Genomic DNA, 20,943 nt, shown 5'->3' on the forward strand with positions numbered 1-20,943 from the left:
TATACATAAAAAATAAAACAGCTGCTAACAGTTAAAATTATTTTTGTTAACATTTCAATCAATATCAATAATAATGTCGTCTAAATATCCTGCCGGTGGATTAAATTGTGAGTGCCTGCCTAACCCTAGATACCATATTATGGAAATGATATGAGCACAACTTCCTACTGAGCGCCTACCTGTTAGACACGAGCAGTAATACTGAGCGATGGCATCTCGACCCATTTCGTTTCTGTTAACCAGAATGTATACCTACGTATTGTAAACCTATTTAGGTGCATATCTTTTTTTTGCCATGGAATTGAAGGTAGTGCCCATAGTAACAATTTTAGTACAAACAAAAACCTTCACAACGGCATATGCTATAACTCTGTTGGACAATGAGCCCAATTTGACTCATGGTCCAACAGATGTAATGTATGTAGGTACTTAGTAATTGAAGTAAGGTTTATTTTTGCATACGCACTGCTTTTGTCATTGAGAATGCTCGAATGCGCTCGGTGTGAAATAATAAGAGGAACCGACCAGCTCCGATCGTGTATTTTTTCTTTACGTTTGGCTCCATTTACATGTTCTTTAATGCTCGCGCAGCCGATCGGCTCCGGTCTGTGTGAAAAGAAAAATGCGCGCCGATGCTCTCCGACCCGGTCTATCTAAACCAGTGGTTCTTAACCGGTGGTCCCTGGAGGCATTTCAAGTGGTCCGCGAAGCTTTGCCTCTCGACGTTGCTATATACGTTATCTAACTTTATTTTTATCGACTTATCTATGCGCGCGCGGGTTTTCGCAACATTTTACGTAATTATGGTTATGAGTCTTAAAAAATAATTAAATTTTCGCGCTCGCTTCGCTCGCGTATTCAGAAATTATGTGCCCTTATTATTATTTTGCATTTGACAACAATCAAAAAGTTAAGTACGTTTGGGCTAAATTTAACGTAATATTTGATTTAAGTCCGATAAAAATTTCGCGCTCGCTTCGCTCGCGCATTTAGAAACTACTTAGTTTATCTTTCTTTGCATTTGCTTACCTACAACTGCCGACATGCGTTTTACTTTGAGTAGTACTGAACCAAAAATTCAGAAATTGGTAAAGAGAATGCAGTCACAAAAATGTCATTAAATTTAAATCTGTAACTTTTAGTTTTTTGCTAAATAATAAAGAAATGAGTGCTAATTATAAAGTATGCTTGTATTCTTTATCAAGGAACTCTCAATTTAGGTAAACCGATGGGGTGGTCCCCGGCTAGACAAACTTTAGTTAAAGTGGTCCCTCATGTCAAAAAGGTTAAGAACCACTGATCTAAACGGACCCATACTCCTCTCAAAGGTATGTAAGTTATAGACACAAAGCAATAAACGAAGAACTTTATACAAAGTAACTTTTTTTATATTAAGCCATAAATTCTAGCACACGTCAGAACATGACATAAAATGACGCCAAAATTACCGTGACCCGAACAGACCCGAACAATTAGTTAACCAAATTATTTAAATTAAAGTTATGTTTTGGTAACGAATATGTAAATTCCTGTGAAATTTTATACAAGTGTAGTTTTAAGGAAACATAGTTATATCAAAATTTTATGCGTGAAGTAAGTAAATTGTTTAATTAACAGTGACCCCTACGCTGGTACCATCCATCATCATCCCCCGAGCCTTTTCCCAACTGTGTTGGGGTCGGCTTCCAGTCTTAGCCCGATGCAGCTTAGTACCTGTGTTTTACAAGGAGCGACTGCTGATCTGATCTCCTCAATCCAGTTATCCAAGCAACCCAATACCCTTTGGTACGACTGGTATCACACTTATACAGGGTTACTGGTAAGTAGACCGCATCCTTTCATGAGGTGATAGTATAGGTCAATACCGACAAATTTGACTATGGCATACACTGGGCAAAAGTTATATAACCCGTTTCAAGATAATCGAATTTCAAGATCTTTTCTTAACAAGTCGTCTAGGTACACGTATAAATTTTTATTATTAGTTAAAAGTCTCGTTTTTTGGGGATTTTTGTGTGTTTTGTGTCTTTTTGGATAGCTAGATAAATGTAGATGTTTTTTAAATATTCTGCACAAAAAATGAAGAGTAATATTTTCGAGAAAATAGCTACTAAAAAAGTAATTGCTGTTCGCTATAATTTCCTCTGTGATTTGTACAGTTTTATGGTTTGTTATTATGAAGTGATTCATCTTCTACACACAAAAATACGCAAAAACGAGACTTTTGACTAATAATAAAAATGTATACGTGTACCTAGACGACTGATCTTGAAATTCGATTATCTTGAAACGGGTTAACTTTTGCCCAGTGTATGCCATGGTCAAATTTGTCCGTATTGACCTATACTATCACCTCATGAAAGGATGCGGTCTACTTACGAGTAACCCTGTATATTGTAGTCATGGGTTCAAGTCTCAGGAATAAACATTATAGATACATAATCTTGTCAGTGAAGAAACCCGTACGTACCTAAGCCTGCTGAGGCTGCGGGATTGTTCGCGCGAGTTACCGCGGCGCTGGCACATAAAGGGCTCTAGAAGGAACATGGTGGGTTTTAGTCAGTAAGAGTCTGACACTCGCTCTCGCACACATTTTCTCTCTTTCTGCAGAGTTACAAGCATGTCTTTACTAAAACTGCCAGTGACTTTGACCAACACTATAGAAGTTCAGAATAAATGGCTAGAAATACTGCAACATGCTGAAGAAATAGTTGAAGAGGACGCTGAGTATCTGGTATTTATTTGCTTTTTTATGTTACGAAGTTAAGATATATATCACTCAAAATAGTTCCGCATATACATATACAGAAGCAAGCAAATTGAATTTTAACTTTATCTCTCAAGTATAAAGTATATTCATTCTTGATTGGGAAATTTAGGCAAAGAAAGACAAAAATTCTTTTCACACTCTTGTATTTGCTCAACTCTCTCGTGCATGAGGTCTCAGGTTCGATTTCTCGGGTCGGGCCGAAATCGCTTTGGGATTTTAGAAACTCTCAGAAGGCAGCAAGAAACCTGCAAGTTTGTGATTGATGTACCCGTGTTTCGGAGAACACATAAATGTCGGTCCTGCGCCTGATCTCTCACCAGCTGTACCGAAATGTTAGGTTCGGAGCTGTGTGAAGTGACACATTTTCAAAAACTCATTAACGTATTTGCAGCATCATGCCGAAAAGGGGATGCGTTTGAAGGAGCGCGCGCTACCACCGGAAATTCTCGGCAGAAATTACGCTAAATATTGTGATCTGATCAACAAGCTATATGATGCTTACCTCAACAGTGTTCATCTTCAGAGAGCACCTTATATACAGGAAATTATCAATGTCTGTATTAAAAGGTACTTATGTTTTTATCATCATCGTGGTCTAGCGTTTGCCCAACTATGTTGGGATCGATCTTCCAGTTTAAATGGATGCAGCTAAGTACCAGTGTGCCATATGGAGTCACTGCCTATCTGAACTTTGTAATCCAGTTACCAGGTAACATGAGACCCCTAGGTGCGACTGATAGATAATTGGTAATTAATCTGAGTAAATGTAACAACTGTCTAAAGTTGGAATTTGGTCTTACGTATCCGAAACCCGATGGCTTTAGTTCTAGCTTTAGATAGGTATACAAATGAGACTGGCATAAGCTAGGAAAATTTATGTCATGATATTATCATCATCCTTATAATTGGGGCTGCTAGTCACGCATACAAAATTCAGCTCACTAGATGGACGGACGATTTGGCGGAGGTCGCTGGAAAGCATTGGATGTGGGTTGCAGAAGACTGAGCAAACTAGCGATCCTTTGGGGGATGCCTTTGTCCAGCAGTGGAAGTCTTTCGGCTTACACGAGTAATACCTGAAATAACTGGACTGCTACTGGTTTTCAGGATGTATGAGCTGAGAACTGAACTGACACACGTGATAGTCAACGATTATATCTATGTTGATGGTGCTTTGACGCAGATGAGATTGACTCCAGCTGATATACAGGTAATAATAGAAGAATAGAACTAAGCCTTGTATAGATTTGAAAGTCTAGAAGCTACCTGTTAAAGAAGTACATGACCTAGCACCCTAGCACCATACTTGACACAACTTACCTTAATGTTTACACTACTGGAAGGCTGTCCTGTTGTTTTATGACAAAATGTGCAAAATTTATTTTTATTTGATTTCGATCTATCTATTCTATTTATTAAAATTTCTTTTATTTGGTTTTGTAATTGTTTTGTTGTCCAGATAGTAGTTCCTTATCATTTCCCTCTGGAATCGAGGAGTGAGAATGTGGAACAGGCCTTGCAGAAGATGTGGACAGAAGCCATTAGGAGAAAGAAGAAGAGGGAGAGACCAAAGAAGGTAACTGTGGAACTACTACTTATATGTTTTGTTTTGGGAATCTTATCAACCAACCGAGCTAGGGACCTATACCATACCTAACAGTAAGTTTTCTCATGTGCCTATAAATGTAGAACGTTCTAATAAAATGCTATAAAAACCAACTCCTCTAAATAAAATGTTTTTGAACCATTTATGAAACAATAATTGCTCTAAAAGTGTATCGGTGTTATTGTGTAAATATTGACATCAATGTTTTATCTCAATCGGTCCAACCTTCTTCAAGAAAACGACAATCAAACAACAAATGAGATCCACCACCATTTTAAAAAGTTGTTTAAATAGCTTTTCTTTGTAATTCTGCAAACAATTTTGATCCAACCAGGTAAAGCCACCACCACCAGTACAAAGAGACAGCTGGTTGCTACCACCAGCTCCCACGGTCGCTGAGGATGCTGCTAATGCTGAGCCTGAGGAGTCGGAAGAAGAAGAAGAGACTCCACGTAAGTATTTGAGATAAATGTGGTGTAGTCCTTTTTTAGTTAGTATCCAAGATGTATTTTCTAAGTATATCTTGGACACCAATAGCTGATAAAAAGGTGAAGGAAAACATCTTGAGGAAACCTGGACTATACAGGAATGAATTTTATCCAGTGCGCAAACTTTGTCAACTTATAGTTAAATAAGTTTTATAGATACGTATATTTTTATTTTGTAGTGTTTTAGTACAATAAAGAAAAGTTATTGATATCGAAAGATATTTATTTTGTACCCGATAGTACGGTCACAGTCGTCATAGTATGCACGGCGGCAACGCGAAACCGGTTTACTGACGCGAGCTCCGCTCGGCGCGCGTACCAATAGTTGGTATCCATATTTTGCTGATTTTAGGGCGGACAAAGAATGAAAAAAAATATTTACTGATGATGCAGATATGTTCTGTTAACGATTCTGGACCACCAGTTTTTTTTTGCGCACTGCTTAAAATTCATTCCTGTATAGTCTGAAATCACCAATCCGCATTGAGCAAGCGTGGTGATTAATGCTCAATCCTTCTCCGTGTGAGAGGAGGCCTGTGCCCAGCAGTGGGACGATACAAATGCTGTAACAGTAACAGTCCTTTTTTATATGTGAAATCAAATTGATGAAAGGTTCTTCTAACCTACAGACAGACATTGTGTTGCTGGGGGGTTTGTTGCGTCACTTCTTCCCAGCAAAAATACATAGAAAGTGCTGAAGGGTGGGCGTTTTGGGAGCTGTCTTTTTTGTAAATTTTTGACGTTTAAAAATTGCTGTTTTGCAGCCAAGTTCTTTAATAATAGCTATCGTAAAATATTAGATATATATTTTGATGTAATTTGTTTTTTTAGCTCCAAGTGTCCACACACTGATTCCTGAAATATTCATACAGACTCTTACAATTCAGCGGCATGAAAGATTCAGGTAAGTTATATAGCAGACAAAATTAGCTGAGTATATTTATTACTGAACGTATTTTTATGAAACTTGGTAGCAGTACCTATAGCTTGCTAGCGGTTTCACCTACGTCCAGGCATTTTTCACACCCTGTCAAAATATAGCTTAAATACGTTATTCGTGGATAGTGTAGTGTAGTCCCAATAGTCAAATCATTTTTCAAAGTCAAATGTTTTTATTTCAAATGGGCCTTTGCAAGCTCCTATGAAATGTCGCACTGATTGTACGTTTTCAAATCAATTTAGTATTTTCAGAGCCTTTCGAATACAAACAACCCGTTCTATTTTTTTGGGTATGATTTAAGCTGTCACCAATTTAATTCATTTTGTGTTTCTTAAATAATAGGGTTTGCCCTCAAAATAGTAGATTTGTCACCAAAATGTAGTCACCAAACAATATAATATCAATTCCACAATAAATTACCGAAAATCATGGAGATATGGGGTCAAGTACCAAATAAATGGTTTTGTATGTAGTATAATAGGTTTGTCCTAACAGTATTTAAGCAAACTAATTTAAAGAGATCACCATTAAATCATATATTATATCACTAGAAAAGGACAATGCTCATGTAGTATGTGAAAAAAACCCAGGCCCGGCGCAAAAGAAATGTAACTCAAAATATAGGTAAAAATAAGAAATTAAATATTACATAGGGGGCATTATCGAAATCAGTGGCTATATGTGTGAAATTGCTATTCGAATTTTAACATCTGCGGTACATTGCTACTCAAGATTTTAGAGGTAACATAATGTATTAGTAAAAGGAACAGCAAACAGATACAGTTGTGGTTTAAGAGTGTACATAATGACATGTTTATAGCAACTTCTCCACTATTCTACCTACTTTTACAAGATAATAGGATGATAGAACTAAAACAGGATATGAATGTACTTTTCATTTTAATAATAACGCTTAAAAGTCATCGATTCTTTATTTCTAACACGACGAGATCCAAAAATGTTGCGGGATGCGCGAACTGTTCCTCATGTCTAGCCCACCCTAAGTAATGTAAAACGCTCATGACGCGATGACGTGGGCGCTGCAGCCTGTACTTCGGTATTGATTTATCTTTTTGGAGAAGCTTATTACTTGCCATATTACTTGTTTGTTGTTTCAGATAGCACTTTAATTAAACTATAAGCCCCAGCTGCTCATGTTACCCCTTAAAAAAATCAAATAGCAATTTCATACATTTAGCCATTGATTTCGATGATGCCTCCTATGCAGTATTTCATTACTTATTATTACCTATAATTTGAGTTACTTTTCGTTTGCGCCGGGCTTGGGTTTTTTTTGAGCATTGTCCTTTCATGAAGGTCTAAAAATGTAGGGTGGTCGTCATCATCCTTTCAACCAAAAGAGTCTACTACTTAACTGGCCATGTGCCTCCCCCAAGGGTCTTAATCTCCACAGGTAGTATAAATATATTTAAATTAAATTTCTAGCTGAATAGTAAATAATTAAAGTCAAAATAATCAATATTTATTGTTAAAAATAACAATCACTGAATAATCAGCGCTAGTTTGGATTTTGAAGGGCGCCCCCTTTTTCTTTTCTGGTCGATAAGTAAATTTTTTGCTTTCTACAACCCATTCGTTGAGGCCCGAAAGCGCGCCAATTTGTCTCCCTTCCCTTCCTCTTCCCTTTGAACATATTTTCATTAAATTATAAACTGATGTATTAAATTGGTAACGAATACATTAAAGTAACTACTGTATTGGTGACAAAATAACAAATAAAAAGGAGTCGCAGTCAGGGATCGATTAATCGATTTATTTGGTGACAGATCTACCATTTTGAGCACCAAGCTATTATTTAAGTAATAAAACTATTATTATAAGAACAAAGTTTATATTCATGTAATGCACTACAGTTTTATTGGTAATCCATCTCATATTTTACACATTATATTAACAATAATTTGGTAATTCATACCTGGGAACATTCTTTGTTTATCTGAGAACGAACATATTTCGTGGCAATAGATCTATTTATTAGGTGATACAACCTGATGACAAATATAAATTTTGGTGACAAAAAATATAGTTCCCTATTTTTTTCTCCTTATTGTATCAGTAAAGTTAGCATAGAAGTATAGATACATAAAAATAGCATGCAGGCTACTTTTAAACGGGTGTTATTGCTAATGGAACCTAGTTCTTAATAAACCAATTTATATAATTGACAGACAATGGAGAATGGCAGACCTTAGATCTCAAGCAGCCAAGCGAACGGCTTTTCATCTAGAAAAACACCCAGACGCACCGATAGAGATGAAGATGAAAGCTGGCAGGTTGATACAGAAGGTTTACAGGTTCGTCACTTTAATTTATTTTAGGGTTCATACCTTAGGGTGCGTCCACATCTGGCGAATGCGCCGCGAATGCGCAGCACGCGAGCCGATCGCGAGCTGTCCGCGAGCTGCGCGCGTGCAGTCACTGCAATAGTTCGGTGCGCCTCTTTAGCGCAACTCACGCAAGGCTCGTATAGAGCGCGCGAGCGGCGCGCGAGCGGCGCCCGATCTGCGCGCAATCAGTTCTCGCCCTTACAGTTCCGTATATTGGCTCAGTACTATCGAAGATGGCAGACGTCGCGCGCCGCCTGCGCGCCGCTCGCGTGCGGCGCTTAGGTCGCGCGCGAGCTGCGCGCGGGCCAAGCAGAAGCGGCGCACGAACAAAAATGCACGCGCGCAGCTCGCGAACAGCTCGCGATCGGCTCGCGTGCTGCGCATTCGCGGCGCATTCGCCAGATGTGGACGCACCCTTACAAGGAATAAACACTGTCCGGTTAGACTGAAAGCCGGCCCCAACATAGTTGGGAAAAAGGCTCGGAGGATGATGACCTTACAAGGAATAAACAGATTTATAAGATCACATTGTTGCACGTATGTTTTCGGTAAGCAACTCGTAACAACAACCCCAAAAAATCTCATCTGTATTAATAACTCATCATTTGCCTAGCCTTTTTCCAACTATGTTGGGGTTGGCTTCCAATCCATCCGGTGCCGAGTAGCATTGTTTTATGTACATTTAGTGAATGCCTATCTGACCTCCTCAACCCAGCTACTCGGTATCCCTTGGTAACACTGGTTGTCAGACATCCTCTTCAGTTCTTAAATAGGTATGTCTTGATTTCATTGGACTTCGCTAATGCATGTTCAATAAGTTTTGATTTCAGGGAGTACATGAAAATAAAGCGAGAAAGAGTAAAAGATACAAAGAGAGATATCTTACTAGGACTCATACCAGACCCGTTTAGAAGTGGGCCCAGTTTCTTTGAAGAAAATAATAAGGTTGGAATTAGCTTCTTATTTATTCATCACTTATATTTTATTTTATTTATTTAGTCACTGGTGTCCAATACATATTTAGAAAGTGCATATATATACATAGCTTAAAAAAGTTACATATGTATTAATAGATAGATAGATAAAACTTATTACGCATACTTGCACCACGACCGCAGTCACTTTTTGCCAATTTTAGGGAGGCAATGTTTTTTGACAATAACTGTAATATAAAAATATACCTGCAGTATCACCCCCATCAATTTCAGGGGCAATATTTATTCTCTTCGTGGTCATTCCTTCTCAAGAAGCCTGTGCCCAGTAGTGGGACAATAAAAAGTCAAAGTCAAATCATTTATTTCGGGGCTGCGGGATTGTCCGAAAGAGTTACCGCGGCCTTGGTACATAAAAAGCCTACGACGGAACACGTCAGTTTTTAGTCAGTAAGAGTCTGACACTCCCTTACCGCTCCAAACCCACAGCGGGAGGGGTCATTTGATGATTTTTGACGTCGTTAAAAAAAACATTTATTTCCTGTAGACCTTTACAAGGACTTGTGATATAAAAAATATAAATAGGTTTGATAATGTTTTAGGTGTACGAAAGACGTAGACAGACAAGACTGAAGATTACTAAGGCATATCTGAAAGAGCTAGAGAGGGAGAACATCAGGCTGCTGACCTTCAGAAAAGGAGACCAGATTGATGACATCACGGATGAGATCAGGACCTGGTTTAAGGAATGGTGAGGTTTCTTTTATTCGGAGAACCTAGAAGAAGAACTATTTGGCTCAATGGTAACCATGTCGGACTGTCGAGGGTCCTGGGTTTGATTCCCGGTACAGTCAACATTTACATGCGCTGAGCTGATAAGCATGTTTACGGGCTCTGAGTGTTATAATAAGTAAAAAAAAATCTTACTTTGTTCTGCGATACAAAAACTGAGGTAGCCCCAGTAAGTTATAAAATACTTGTGTTGGGGTCACTTCGTAACTTCCCTTTATTTTCCCTATACAATGTAATAGTATCATATATAGTTTCATATTACAATTATACATACATGAAGGCGTCACAAATATAGTAAATAAAAACAATAACCAAGAACAACAGTAGCCAACACTTGCAAAATTAATAAGGCGATTATCACACGGTACCGCGCACCGCCACGGAGGGTGGTGGCGTTAAAACGGATCTCGTAGCGGCTCCCCGCGCGGTAAGGCGATAAACACGCCTGTCAGCGCGGATGGATTTTACGCGGATTTGACCAGTTTGATCACAGACTGGCGAAAGTGCGGCACCCCGTCTGTGATGCACCGCCCCGCGACATAAGATCCGCTTCACCGCCTACCGCGGCGGTGCGCGGTGCCGTGTTTAATCGCCTAAGGGATTATAGATTTATTTATAACAGAGGGTACACATAGTTATTTCTCTTGCATGGGGCAGCTTGCAACAAGCTTTGCACCTTCACAAAATAAATACCCTTATCCTTGATAGCGGTAACAAGACCAGACATTCCTTTCAGGTTCTACGGCTACAATTACTTTCCCGAATTCCCGTACGAGATCGAAGGTGGAACGATACTAGTGGTCAGAGGGGATTTCCCAACTGTGCAGGAGAAGTTGGAAGATGATGAGAAGAAGCTTGCCGAGTCGAAAGGAAGGACGCCAGACCAGGTGAATTGTGCACCAACTAGGTATATTTAATGTCCATAAGAACATCATACTAATTAAAAAAATATAGTTAAAAAAACCTAAAAAGCACGCTAGTCGTGTATTGTCATCAGAACTCAGAGCGTGTGCAAAATTTCATCCTAATCGAAGACCGGGAAGTGGGTCAAATTAAGATTCCAAGAGTTTCTTACATACATAGTTATAAGTGAAGCTAATATAAGCTTGTAAATAAAAGGCAACATTTTGTGTCTCTTTATGACGCAAACACCGTAACAGATTTAGATGAAACTTGATCTAAGTTTTCATATGGGATTTGATGAATCTTTAAACATTTTCCTCTTAGTACCTATCATCATAATCCTTGTTTTAATTTAATTTGGTAATAACGCAGTAGTTGGTAGTCTCCCACACAATCCATCTAGCGTTTCTTTGGTCGTCCCTTTTCTCAACGTCGACCCACATCACGTATGTAGTTAGTGTATGTATGGATACCTATTACCTATGAATGTGTGCGTGTCTGTCTATCTTATTAAATCATGTATCATTTCATATGGGATTCAGTAATAACGTAACGTATAAGTTCTTCCTTCTAAAATAATCCACTTTCTCCTTATCTGTTTAATTTATAATTCTTTCTGTATTCCATTAAAAAAAACAGATAAAAGAAGAAAAAGCCCGAGCGAAAGAGGATGCAAAACTAAAGGCCCAGTTAGCGAAAGAAGCGAAGAAGAAGGAAGAAGAGACCTTAGTGAAGGCCAGATGTAATCCATTCACTGATCCTGGGTACAGGCTACAGGAGTCTCATGTCATGCACAGTTTGATGGAGGTATTGAACATCCTACTAATATAGGAAGAAAGAAGAAATTATATACTTGAATAACATACAGACTAGTTTCTATCCGGGTGCGATAAGTAGTTCTGTCTAACCCCGGGTAAAACCGCAGGAGGTATCTAGTATCTATACGAGAGTTTGTATGTATGGATGTTTGTACCACTTACACAAAAAAACTACTTGTTCGATTTTGATGAAACTGGTAGTAATACAGTTTATATATATCAAATTAACATATTGGCTATGTTTTATCTATGTGCGGGTAGTAGTTTCCTTGGGATGTGGGTGGAACCGTGCACAGTAGCTATTTAACTGGATTGAGGGTGGCAACTAGATCTGCGGGTTGTTCGAAAGAGTTACCGCGGCCCTGGTACATAAAAAGCCTATGACGGAACACGACGGTTTTTAGTCAGCAAGAGTCTGACACTCCCTCACCGCTGCTAACCCACAGCGGGAGGGGTCATTTGATGATTTTTGACGTCGTTAAAAAAAAAAGCGTGGCAACTAGATTGACAAGATCCAATATGTAGAAAAAAGATTAGACAAATGATGACAATAATGTATCTATCTTAGATATTGTATAGCAAAAGCTTAGAGTCTACGACGACTTTAGAGAGCACACGACATACCTACAGCCCATTAATCTATCAGATTTCGTTAATTGATTTCAACTTTATCTCCGAAGCATAATGCTCAAAGCTAATAGGAACAAAATACAGATTGGAGTAGCTCGATGTTTCGTTAAATACATTATAAGTCACTCCACTCTATAAAAATTGATACGAAATCCATATTTCCAGGCTTTAAGAAACTATCGATCATCATGGTCACTATTTGACGAGTTACCAGCGGAGAACTATGGAGATGTCATCTACGGTTATATGAAGCCACTCCTCACTGAGGAGTTAATGAAGGAAATCCATCTGGACTGCAGGAAATATGTCGATGAGTTGATGAGGTACGGCGAGCAGTCTTGAAATTGTTTTATTTGTGAACGTAGGATCATAATAAGGTCTTCAAAAGAATATTATGTGAACTGCGTTGCTGCCAAAGTTTTCAAGTCAAGTGTGAGTTGGCCAAGCACGAAGGTTTTTGTACCATCATTATCTGTACAACAGCAAAAATATGCCTACATGGGAGTCCCCTAAAATATTCAATTAAAATGTCTAGGTATCTCTCATGATATTTAGTCTGGTGACAGACTGACAGCGGAGACTTGATAATAAAGGGTCCCTTTATACCCCTCAAATTAAATATAATTTCTATCGTGTATTTTTTCTCCATAGGTTAGACCTCAAAATGCTGATTAAAATGCATCAGCAGGACTTCAAGAAGATAGGCTGGAAGTACCCCAAGATCAAACCTAGGAAGAAACCAAAAAAACCCCCAGTTCATAAACCCTTAATTTTTGATGAAAAGCTGCTCAAAAATTCAGAGGTAATCTAAAGTTTTAACCGACTTAAAAAAAAGGTTTTTTTTTTCCGACGTCAAAAATCTTCAAATGACCCCTCCCGCTGTGGGTTAGCAGCGGTGAGGGAGTGTCAGACTCTTACTGACTAAAAACCGTCGTGTTCCGTCATAGGCCTTTTATGTACCAGGGCCGCGTAGTCCCCAGGCCGGCGAACAAATTTTTTTTTGATACATATACATTTAAGACTTTGTGAGTGTCTTCCTTACGATGAGTCCGACAAACTTTTCGAATGCGCAAATTTTGGTGCCGCTGCGTTTTTTAATGCTTGACTCCTGAAATTGTCGATATGACGTCACTATGGCTCTTCGTACATACACGTTTCATTTTTTGAGATTCGTTTAATAAAGTTAACTAGAGAATGGTGGTCAACTTGTCCGATAAAGATCGTGCTGCGTTTGGAGTGTCCACCATCCTGAAAATGTCGGTATGACGTCACTACGACTCTTCGTACATACACGTTTCATTTTTTGAGGTTTGTTTAATAAAGTTAACTAGAAAATTGTGGTCAACTTGTCCGATAAAGATCATGCTGCGTTTGGAGTGTCCACCATCCGAAACATGTCGATATGACGTCACTGTGTCTCCCCATACATACATGTCGGTCAAATACAACAATGATAGATAATACTATTCTTATTGCAAATATCGACTTGTCCGACAAATGTAGTGAGGCAAATAGTCAGTTCGACAAGAAAATGAGAAAAAAATATTACAATTGGAAGAAGTTTATTCTTTTTGTCAATTTCTGACTTAAATATTCACGTGCATTATTTAAGTATATTAAATTGGCATACTACTTACCAATTTTAATTACTATTTTAGAAAAAGTAGCCTGACTAAGACGTATTGTTGATAGTTTATATTATGTTAAGGAATAATATCCCACATCTATTAATGGACTATATATCAATCAAAAGGTCTTTTTGAGTGCAACATTTTGTCTCAACATACCACTTATCAATTCTTAGTATTTTAGAAGATGTAGCCCAAATAAGGCGTATTATCGATAGGTTTTACTATGTTAGGGAATGATGTCCCACCTCTAGGTATGAACCATATGTCAATCGAAAGATCTTTTTAAGGGCTATATTCCGTCTTAACATACCACTTACCGATTCTTAATATTTTAGAAGACATAACTGACCTAAGGCATATTATTGATACTTTACATTGCGTTAAGGAATAACATCTCACTTGAAGTTATGAGCCATATTTCAATCAAAAGATCTTTTTAAGCGTAAGGTTGTATTAGCATAACTCCGACAAATTGTTAGTACTTTAAAAGCTAGAGCTTTTCTAAGAATATATTATCGGTAGGTTTTGTCAAGCTAATCCATTACTTCTTTAGTAACAAATTATATATTATTTGAAAAACCTTTCCAAATGAAACATTTCGTGTTAACATACTTCCGACAAATTGTTAGTAGTTTAGAAGCTAGAGCTTATTTAAAATTATAATTATTGATAGATGTTTTCAATTAAATAAATCCCATCTCTAGTAATGAGTTATACATCATTCAAAAGACGTTTTTAAATGCAACATTTCATATTAAAAAAACTTCGGCGAATTGTTAGTATTTCAGAAGCTAGAGCTTATATAAGATTATTTTATCGATAGGTGTTTTCAAGTTAATAAATCCCTCCTGTAGTAATGATACATATATCATTCGAAACGACTTTCTAAATGCAACATTTACTATTAACATACTTCACACCAATTGTCAGTACTTTATACCAAATCTTAAAATATATCTATATTTTCCGGACAGTGGACACTCCATATGCAGCATGATCTTTGTCGGACAAGCTTACCACAATTTTCTAGTTAGCTTTATTAAACAAATCTCAAAAAATGAAACAGGTATGTACGAAGAGTCGTAGTGACGTCATACCGACATTTTCAGGATGGTGGACACTCCAAACGCAGCACGATCTTTATCGGACAAGTTGACTACCATTTTCTAGTTAACTTTGTTAAACGACTCTCAAAAAATGAAACAGGTATGTACGAAGAGTCATAGTGACGTCATATCGACATTTTCAGGATGGTGGACACTCCAAACGCAGCACGATCTTTATCGGACAAGTTGACCACCATTCTCTAGTTAACTTTATTAAACGATTCTCAAAAGATGAAACGTGTATGTACGAAGAGCCATAGTGACGTCATATCGACAATTTCAGGAGTCAAGCATTAAAAAACGCAGCGGCACCAAAATTTGCGCATTCGAAAAGTTTGTCGGACTCATCGTAAGGAAGGCACTCACAAAGTCTTAAATGTATATGTATCAAAAAAAAATTTGTTCGCCGGACTGGGGACTAGCGGTATCTCTTTCGAACAATCCGCAGCCCCGGCAGCCCTTGGCCCTGCTGGGCCCGACTCGTATGTTCACTAGTATCTAACGTTTGGCTGATACGACTTTGATTTTTTTTAAGTTTTTCTGGTGGTCTATACTATGTGGTTCTTTCACAAAGCAGCCCGTAGTCTGGAAGTTGGTGATTGATACACCCGTGCTTCGGAGAGCACGCAAATGTCGGTCTTGCGCCTGATCTCTCTCTGGTCGTGTCTGATTACCGTCCTGATGATCTATGAGAGTTAAACAATAGAGAGTGAATTTGTGTCTGTGCAAATGCTTGTGCACTATAATATGTCCTGCACAGTTGGCTAAACTCCTTATATGAGATGGTATATCACGGCTAGATCTGAGAGCAAGTCCAGTCTTCCTGTTTGCCATGAACTAAGGAATTGTTGGGTACGAAGATTTTCAAAAATATTATTATCCAATTTTCAATTTTTCAGGGTCTCTTCGACATAGGCATAGTTACAAAGCCAACTACAAAACTTCATGATATTATTGGTGATACAAGCTATGCAGCTTACGAGTTTAACATAAGGGATCCGGATGCCACGTAATTATACATTTTGTTTATATTATTCACTAGCTTCTGCCAGCGGTTTCATCTGCCACCCATTGAAACTCCTTCATACAACTGGATAAAAAATAATCTATAGCTTTCCTCGATAAATAAGCTATCTAACACTGTTTTTTTTTAATGGATCTACTTATTTCTGAGATCAGCGCGATCAAGCAAGCAAACTAAAAAACTCTTTAGTTTTATAATACACTAACTTTCGCCAGTGAATTCACCCGAGTCCCTGAAGAACTACTTCCTACATCAGGATGAAAAAGGACCCTTTAGCTTGCCTCGATAAATGGTCTTTCTAATACTGCAAGAATTTTTGAAATCGTTTCAATATTTCTTGATACTACGCTAAACTCTACAACTATATGTATGACATAAGTGGAGATCCTCACATCATCTTCTTAATAATACCTTTTATCATCTCACTGCTGGATAGAGGTCTTCTCTCCTTCCTAACATTAACGGCCTATTCCAGGTACCCCCTTCCTGGTGTTGGTGACATCAGGAATAGACTCATGCTGTCCTGTATACTGGGCTGTGGTATCCAACACGGAGCTCCGAGAAAGAAAGCTGTCATGCTGCTAGGTCCTGAGAGGAATGGAAAGTCTTTCATGGCTGATGCCGTGGCCGGGGAGCTGAGTATGTCTAGTTGTTATAACTTAAACTAGCTTTTACAGCGAACGAGCGCGAAAGAAAGAAAGCAAGCGAGAAAGAAATAAAGAAACGAAGAAAGAAAGGAAGCAGGAGGGAAAGAAAGAGAGCAAGAATAAAGAAAAAATATATATTAAGCTATAGGTATCACTGCCAAGTTTCATCAAAATCCATATGGTAGTTAACGTCTGAAAGAGTAACAAACATTTCTATATACTCACAGACATCATCCATCCAGCTCTGATAACAATAGCCATAAATAAAATGTATGAGTACATATACTGCGTTTTACGGTCTTCCTTGAATTTTCGTAGACAAAACCGAATATAATAAGGTCAACATTTCGTTATGCGCTGTTAGGAATAAGTCTTTGTTCTTTTGGCACCTTCAAACGATTCAACGCCGTCGGCCATAGATGTCATTGGTTTATAGTCCTTTGACAGATCCTCCAGACTAAGATAATTTTAGCTAACTTTAATTATGTATGTACTTGACTGTAGGAAATACTTAATTCAAATAAATAAAAATTCCTCCAGATGCCATCAAAATCGATATAACTCCCGAGGTATTCACCGCAGTCATCAGCCGTCCTCAGAAGATGTTGAGCCAAGTGTTTACAACGGCGAGGGCTTTCCAACCTGCTGTGGTCTTCATGAAAAATGTTGAAAGGGTGTTTACTGTCAAGGTGCTTATGAATTTGTTACGTTCATCATCACCAGCCTTTTCACTATGCCTTTTTAGGACACAGGCCTCTTATCATACAAAGAAGAATGGGTGTCAAACACTCCGAGCGCTCAAGGTGGATTGGCGATTTCGGACTTTTCTTCGAGATATTTTCCTTCACCTTTACCTAGTCTTTTTATACCTTTTTTTTAAGCGACGTCAAAAGTCATCAAATAACCCCTTCCGCTGTGGGTTAGCAGCGGTGAGGGAGTGTAAGACTCTTACTGACTGAAACCGTCGTGTTCCGTCGTAGGCCTTTTATGTACCAGGGCCGCGGTAACTCTTTCGAACAATCCCGCAGCCTCGCGTCTTTTTTTGTACCAAAGTTTATTATTTCTGAAACTAAGCATTGTTCTCAAGAAAGACGATTGAAATTACTACCTATATAGGTAATACATATTTTTAAGAATAAGATGGAATCACCATCATATTTCATCATGATCATATTTCTTAAACTTGGTTTTTCGTAAGTTTTATCTGTTATATTTTTCTAAAGGTACCACCAGAAGACAAGTATTTACAAGCTCAGACAATGAAAGGTCTTTTAGGCAAACTAATCAAACAGATACCTGTAGAGGACAAAGTAATTTTCATTGGTAAGTCAGTATTATAGTTAACTTAATCCTGAAGTTGGCCATTTGACGCTTCTCGCGTACGCAGAAGTGCTTGGTTTAATATATCTATTGACTTTTGTGATGTCAATAGCAGCTAACTTCAGACAATCAGAGCTTCTATATTTTTCTTTCTTCTTTAATGCTCAATTGTCATTTTTTATCAGTCATGTTTCCCCTTTATGTTCAATACAGCTACTTGCTCAAACCCATGGGTGGCACGCGCTAAACCAATGGTGAGCATATTTGACGAGATTCTGCTTGTACCGAGGACTGATTATGGAAGCTTACAGCAATACTTCTATCAGAAACTTCAAAGGCAAGTCACTATTTCACAAGATTTACCAATTCTCTCAAAACACATGTTAATATCTTTAAAACGGCGCAACGGATTTCAATATGGATTTTGTAGTAGAGTTAGATGAAGGTTTTCTATATAATTTTAACCCATTCGAAGTCGAAGCGGGTCACTAAATCCCATTAACGTTATAAAGCAAGACACTCAGTTTCTTTGAACCCGCTAATCTCAAAAACTAATATATCTTTAAGTTTTTTATAGTAATAGCCCATTTCTTAAAGGAAAGCTATATTCTATTGGCTTACGTTTCCATTCTAACCAAAATTATCGGAGATAGCACATCTGACCTCCTCAACCCAGTTTACCCTAGCTACTTGACACCCCTTGGTAAGACTGGTTGCCAATCTTTCTAATTTCCTCTCCAGAATCAGGAGTATCCCTCGTGACTATAATGTCCAGGCTCTGGCACAGCTGCTGCAGGGGTTCAACTTCGGAGACATCATACAGGCTTACGAAGAAGTCATGACTCCTGACAGAATTGTCAGGTATGAATACAGGATAATAAGGCTTTCTTCATCCCATATTCTTCTTTCCGCCTTAGCGTCTATCTGAAAGAGCTCGTGGTTAAGAGAAGGTTTATATTCATGTTTCGGAAGGCACGATAAATTGTTGGATCCTGGCTGCCATTTGAGCATCTTTGGCAGTCGTTACGGGGAGACAGAAGCCAGAAAGTCTGTTAACCAGTCTTACTAAATGATGATGAATCAAGTATTTGTGTATTTTTCCAGATTAAATATCGAACAGCTCTCCCCTGGAGAAATATTGGAAGTTTTATTGCAAAAGGACTTGGAACCTTTGACGATGGATGTAAGTATCCTCCACAACATATCTAAAGTCTTGCTTCCACCAGCGGTTTTACTAGCTGATCTCTTGGATTCAACGGCGTCCTGAGATAACTATTACTCACACCTGGATGAAAAGCAGTATATGCTGTTCTAAGCCCTAGACTATTTGTGATTAGTCGTCACAGCCTAAAAATCGACCACTGCTGTACTGCTGTCTCCCCCAAGCTGGAAGGATTTGGGTTGGTGATTATCCATATGTGTAGCTCCAAACTACTGATGCAATTTAAATGTAGCCAGTTTTAATACCCAGTAGTAGCAGTTTTCAAATCATACCAAAATGCCTTTATTTTCAAGCTACCTTGGCCCATGAATGTATACTTTTTTGGGAAATCATCCCCTGTGGGTTATCAGTGTGAGGAAGTGTTAGGCTCTTACAGACTAAAACCCATCATGTTCCTTCTTATGGACCCAGTTATTATGTTCAATCCTCCTCCGTGTGGGAGGAGGCCTATGCGCAGCAGTGGGACGATAAGAAGGCTGTAACAGTTCCTTCTTAAGGCCTTTATGTACCCGGGCCGCGGTAACTTACGCGATCAATCCCGCAGCTCCGGCAGAATAGATGAACATATACCTAAAACACTAACATGTATATTATTTAATAAAAACCTTGTTATGACTAAATTACTAGTATTTACTAGAACTTGAATAGTTTTGACGAACAGACAGACACAGATTTACTTTCGCAATAATGTTTCAAAATAAAGAATATAGGAACCTATATAATTCTTACTAGCTTCCGCCCGCAGCTTCGTCCGCGCCTGTTTCGGTTATATCGCGTTTCCAAGAGAATTTCCCAAAAGTTCGGGATAAGGATTGTCCTATGTTCTTTCTCTAGTTTAACTCTATCTCTGTACCAAATTTTATTAAAATCAGTTCAGTGGTTCAGACGTGAAAGCCAGAGCTACTTTCGCACTTATACTATTAGTAGTGATAAACTGTTACGCACGAAACGAGAAACGTTTGTAATAATTACTAAGTAACTACGTTTTCAAAGGTAAATATTATCTTTTACAGGAATACCAACGATACGTGACATTCTTCCTGCAGTACAGCTGGCTTCGAACTGAGAGGGAAACATATGACAGGATCAATTGGTTCAGAGATGATATGTACAAGAAACAGGCGAAGAAGGAAAAGGCCGAACAACAACAACATGCAGCTTAGATTTAAAAGTCTAGATAATATAATCAAGCACGTATAGGCATGTGGAATTAAAGAAAAATTGTAATTACCAACTTTAATAATGTAACTAATGTCTTGTCTGTCAATTGCTGCGGTGGAAGCATCAAAATCGATTCAGCCTCATTATCCTCCGAGCCTTTTTCCCAACCATGTTGGGGTTGGCTTCCAGTCTAACCGGATTCAGCTGAGTACTAGTGCTTTACAAGAAGCGACTGCCTATCTGACCTCCTCAACCCAGTTACCCGGGCAACTCGATACCCCTTGGTTAGACTGGTGTCAGACTTACTGGCTTCTAAAAATCGATTTAGCGTAACGTGAGATAGTTGCGCACAAACATACATAGGTATATGCAGGCCAAACTGATTATATCGTTTATTCGAAAGTATTTTGTCCGTCTTTTAGATAAATCTAAAATTTCAATGGACACGTTTTTTTTTTTTTCTCTCACAAATAAATAAGAACGAAAAGAACACGTTAGAATTCTGTGTTACGTCAAAACTTAAAGGTGACGTCACAAGCTCTCATTCCCACCTTTTCTTGTATCATTCTTGTATCATCATCATCATCATCTTCTCCATAGGACTT

At 38.3% G+C, this 20,943-nt stretch overlaps 2 protein-coding genes across 2 annotated transcripts; both read left to right on the top strand.

Moving 5' to 3' along the window:
* Positions 1-2,620: 2,620 nt before the first annotated feature.
* Positions 2,621-15,977, top strand: LOC124643646 (IQ and AAA domain-containing protein 1-like). The gene is made up of 14 exons (XM_047182663.1): positions 2,621-2,734; positions 3,162-3,337; positions 3,878-3,980; positions 4,230-4,346; positions 4,711-4,828; positions 5,696-5,768; positions 7,994-8,119; positions 8,983-9,097; positions 9,687-9,835; positions 10,613-10,763; positions 11,419-11,586; positions 12,393-12,550; positions 12,879-13,029; positions 15,864-15,977. The coding sequence occupies exons 1-14, from the start codon at positions 2,621-2,623 to the stop codon at positions 15,975-15,977; spliced, it is 1,833 nt and encodes a 610-aa protein (XP_047038619.1).
* Positions 15,978-16,503: 526 nt separating this feature from the next.
* Positions 16,504-20,340, top strand: LOC124643619 (IQ and AAA domain-containing protein 1-like). The gene is made up of 7 exons (XM_047182634.1): positions 16,504-16,627; positions 17,176-17,324; positions 17,859-17,958; positions 18,169-18,292; positions 18,697-18,816; positions 19,060-19,138; positions 20,191-20,340. The coding sequence occupies exons 1-7, from the start codon at positions 16,504-16,506 to the stop codon at positions 20,338-20,340; spliced, it is 846 nt and encodes a 281-aa protein (XP_047038590.1).
* Positions 20,341-20,943: the final 603 nt, after the last annotated feature.

The sequence above is a fragment of the Helicoverpa zea genome, chromosome 28 (assembly GCF_022581195.2).
Source record: "Helicoverpa zea isolate HzStark_Cry1AcR chromosome 28, ilHelZeax1.1, whole genome shotgun sequence".
Classification (NCBI taxonomy): domain Eukaryota; kingdom Metazoa; phylum Arthropoda; class Insecta; order Lepidoptera; family Noctuidae; genus Helicoverpa; species Helicoverpa zea.

Bases quoted from the DNA above. Each gene is read 5' to 3' on its own strand.
- LOC124643646 (XM_047182663.1), top strand. From the start codon at position 2,621: ATGTCTTTACTAAAACTGCCAGTGACTTTGACCAACACTATAGAAGTT. The intron at 2,735-3,161 runs GTATTTATTTGC...ACGTATTTGCAG, and splicing joins AAGAGGACGCTGAGTATCTG to CATCATGCCGAAAAGGGGAT. The intron at 9,098-9,686 runs GTTGGAATTAGC...ATAATGTTTTAG, and splicing joins TCTTTGAAGAAAATAATAAG to GTGTACGAAAGACGTAGACA.
- LOC124643619 (XM_047182634.1), top strand. From the start codon at position 16,504: ATGCTGTCCTGTATACTGGGCTGTGGTATCCAACACGGAGCTCCGAGA. The intron at 17,959-18,168 runs GTAAGTCAGTAT...TGTTCAATACAG, and splicing joins GGACAAAGTAATTTTCATTG to CTACTTGCTCAAACCCATGG. The intron at 18,817-19,059 runs GTATGAATACAG...GTATTTTTCCAG, and splicing joins ACTCCTGACAGAATTGTCAG to ATTAAATATCGAACAGCTCT.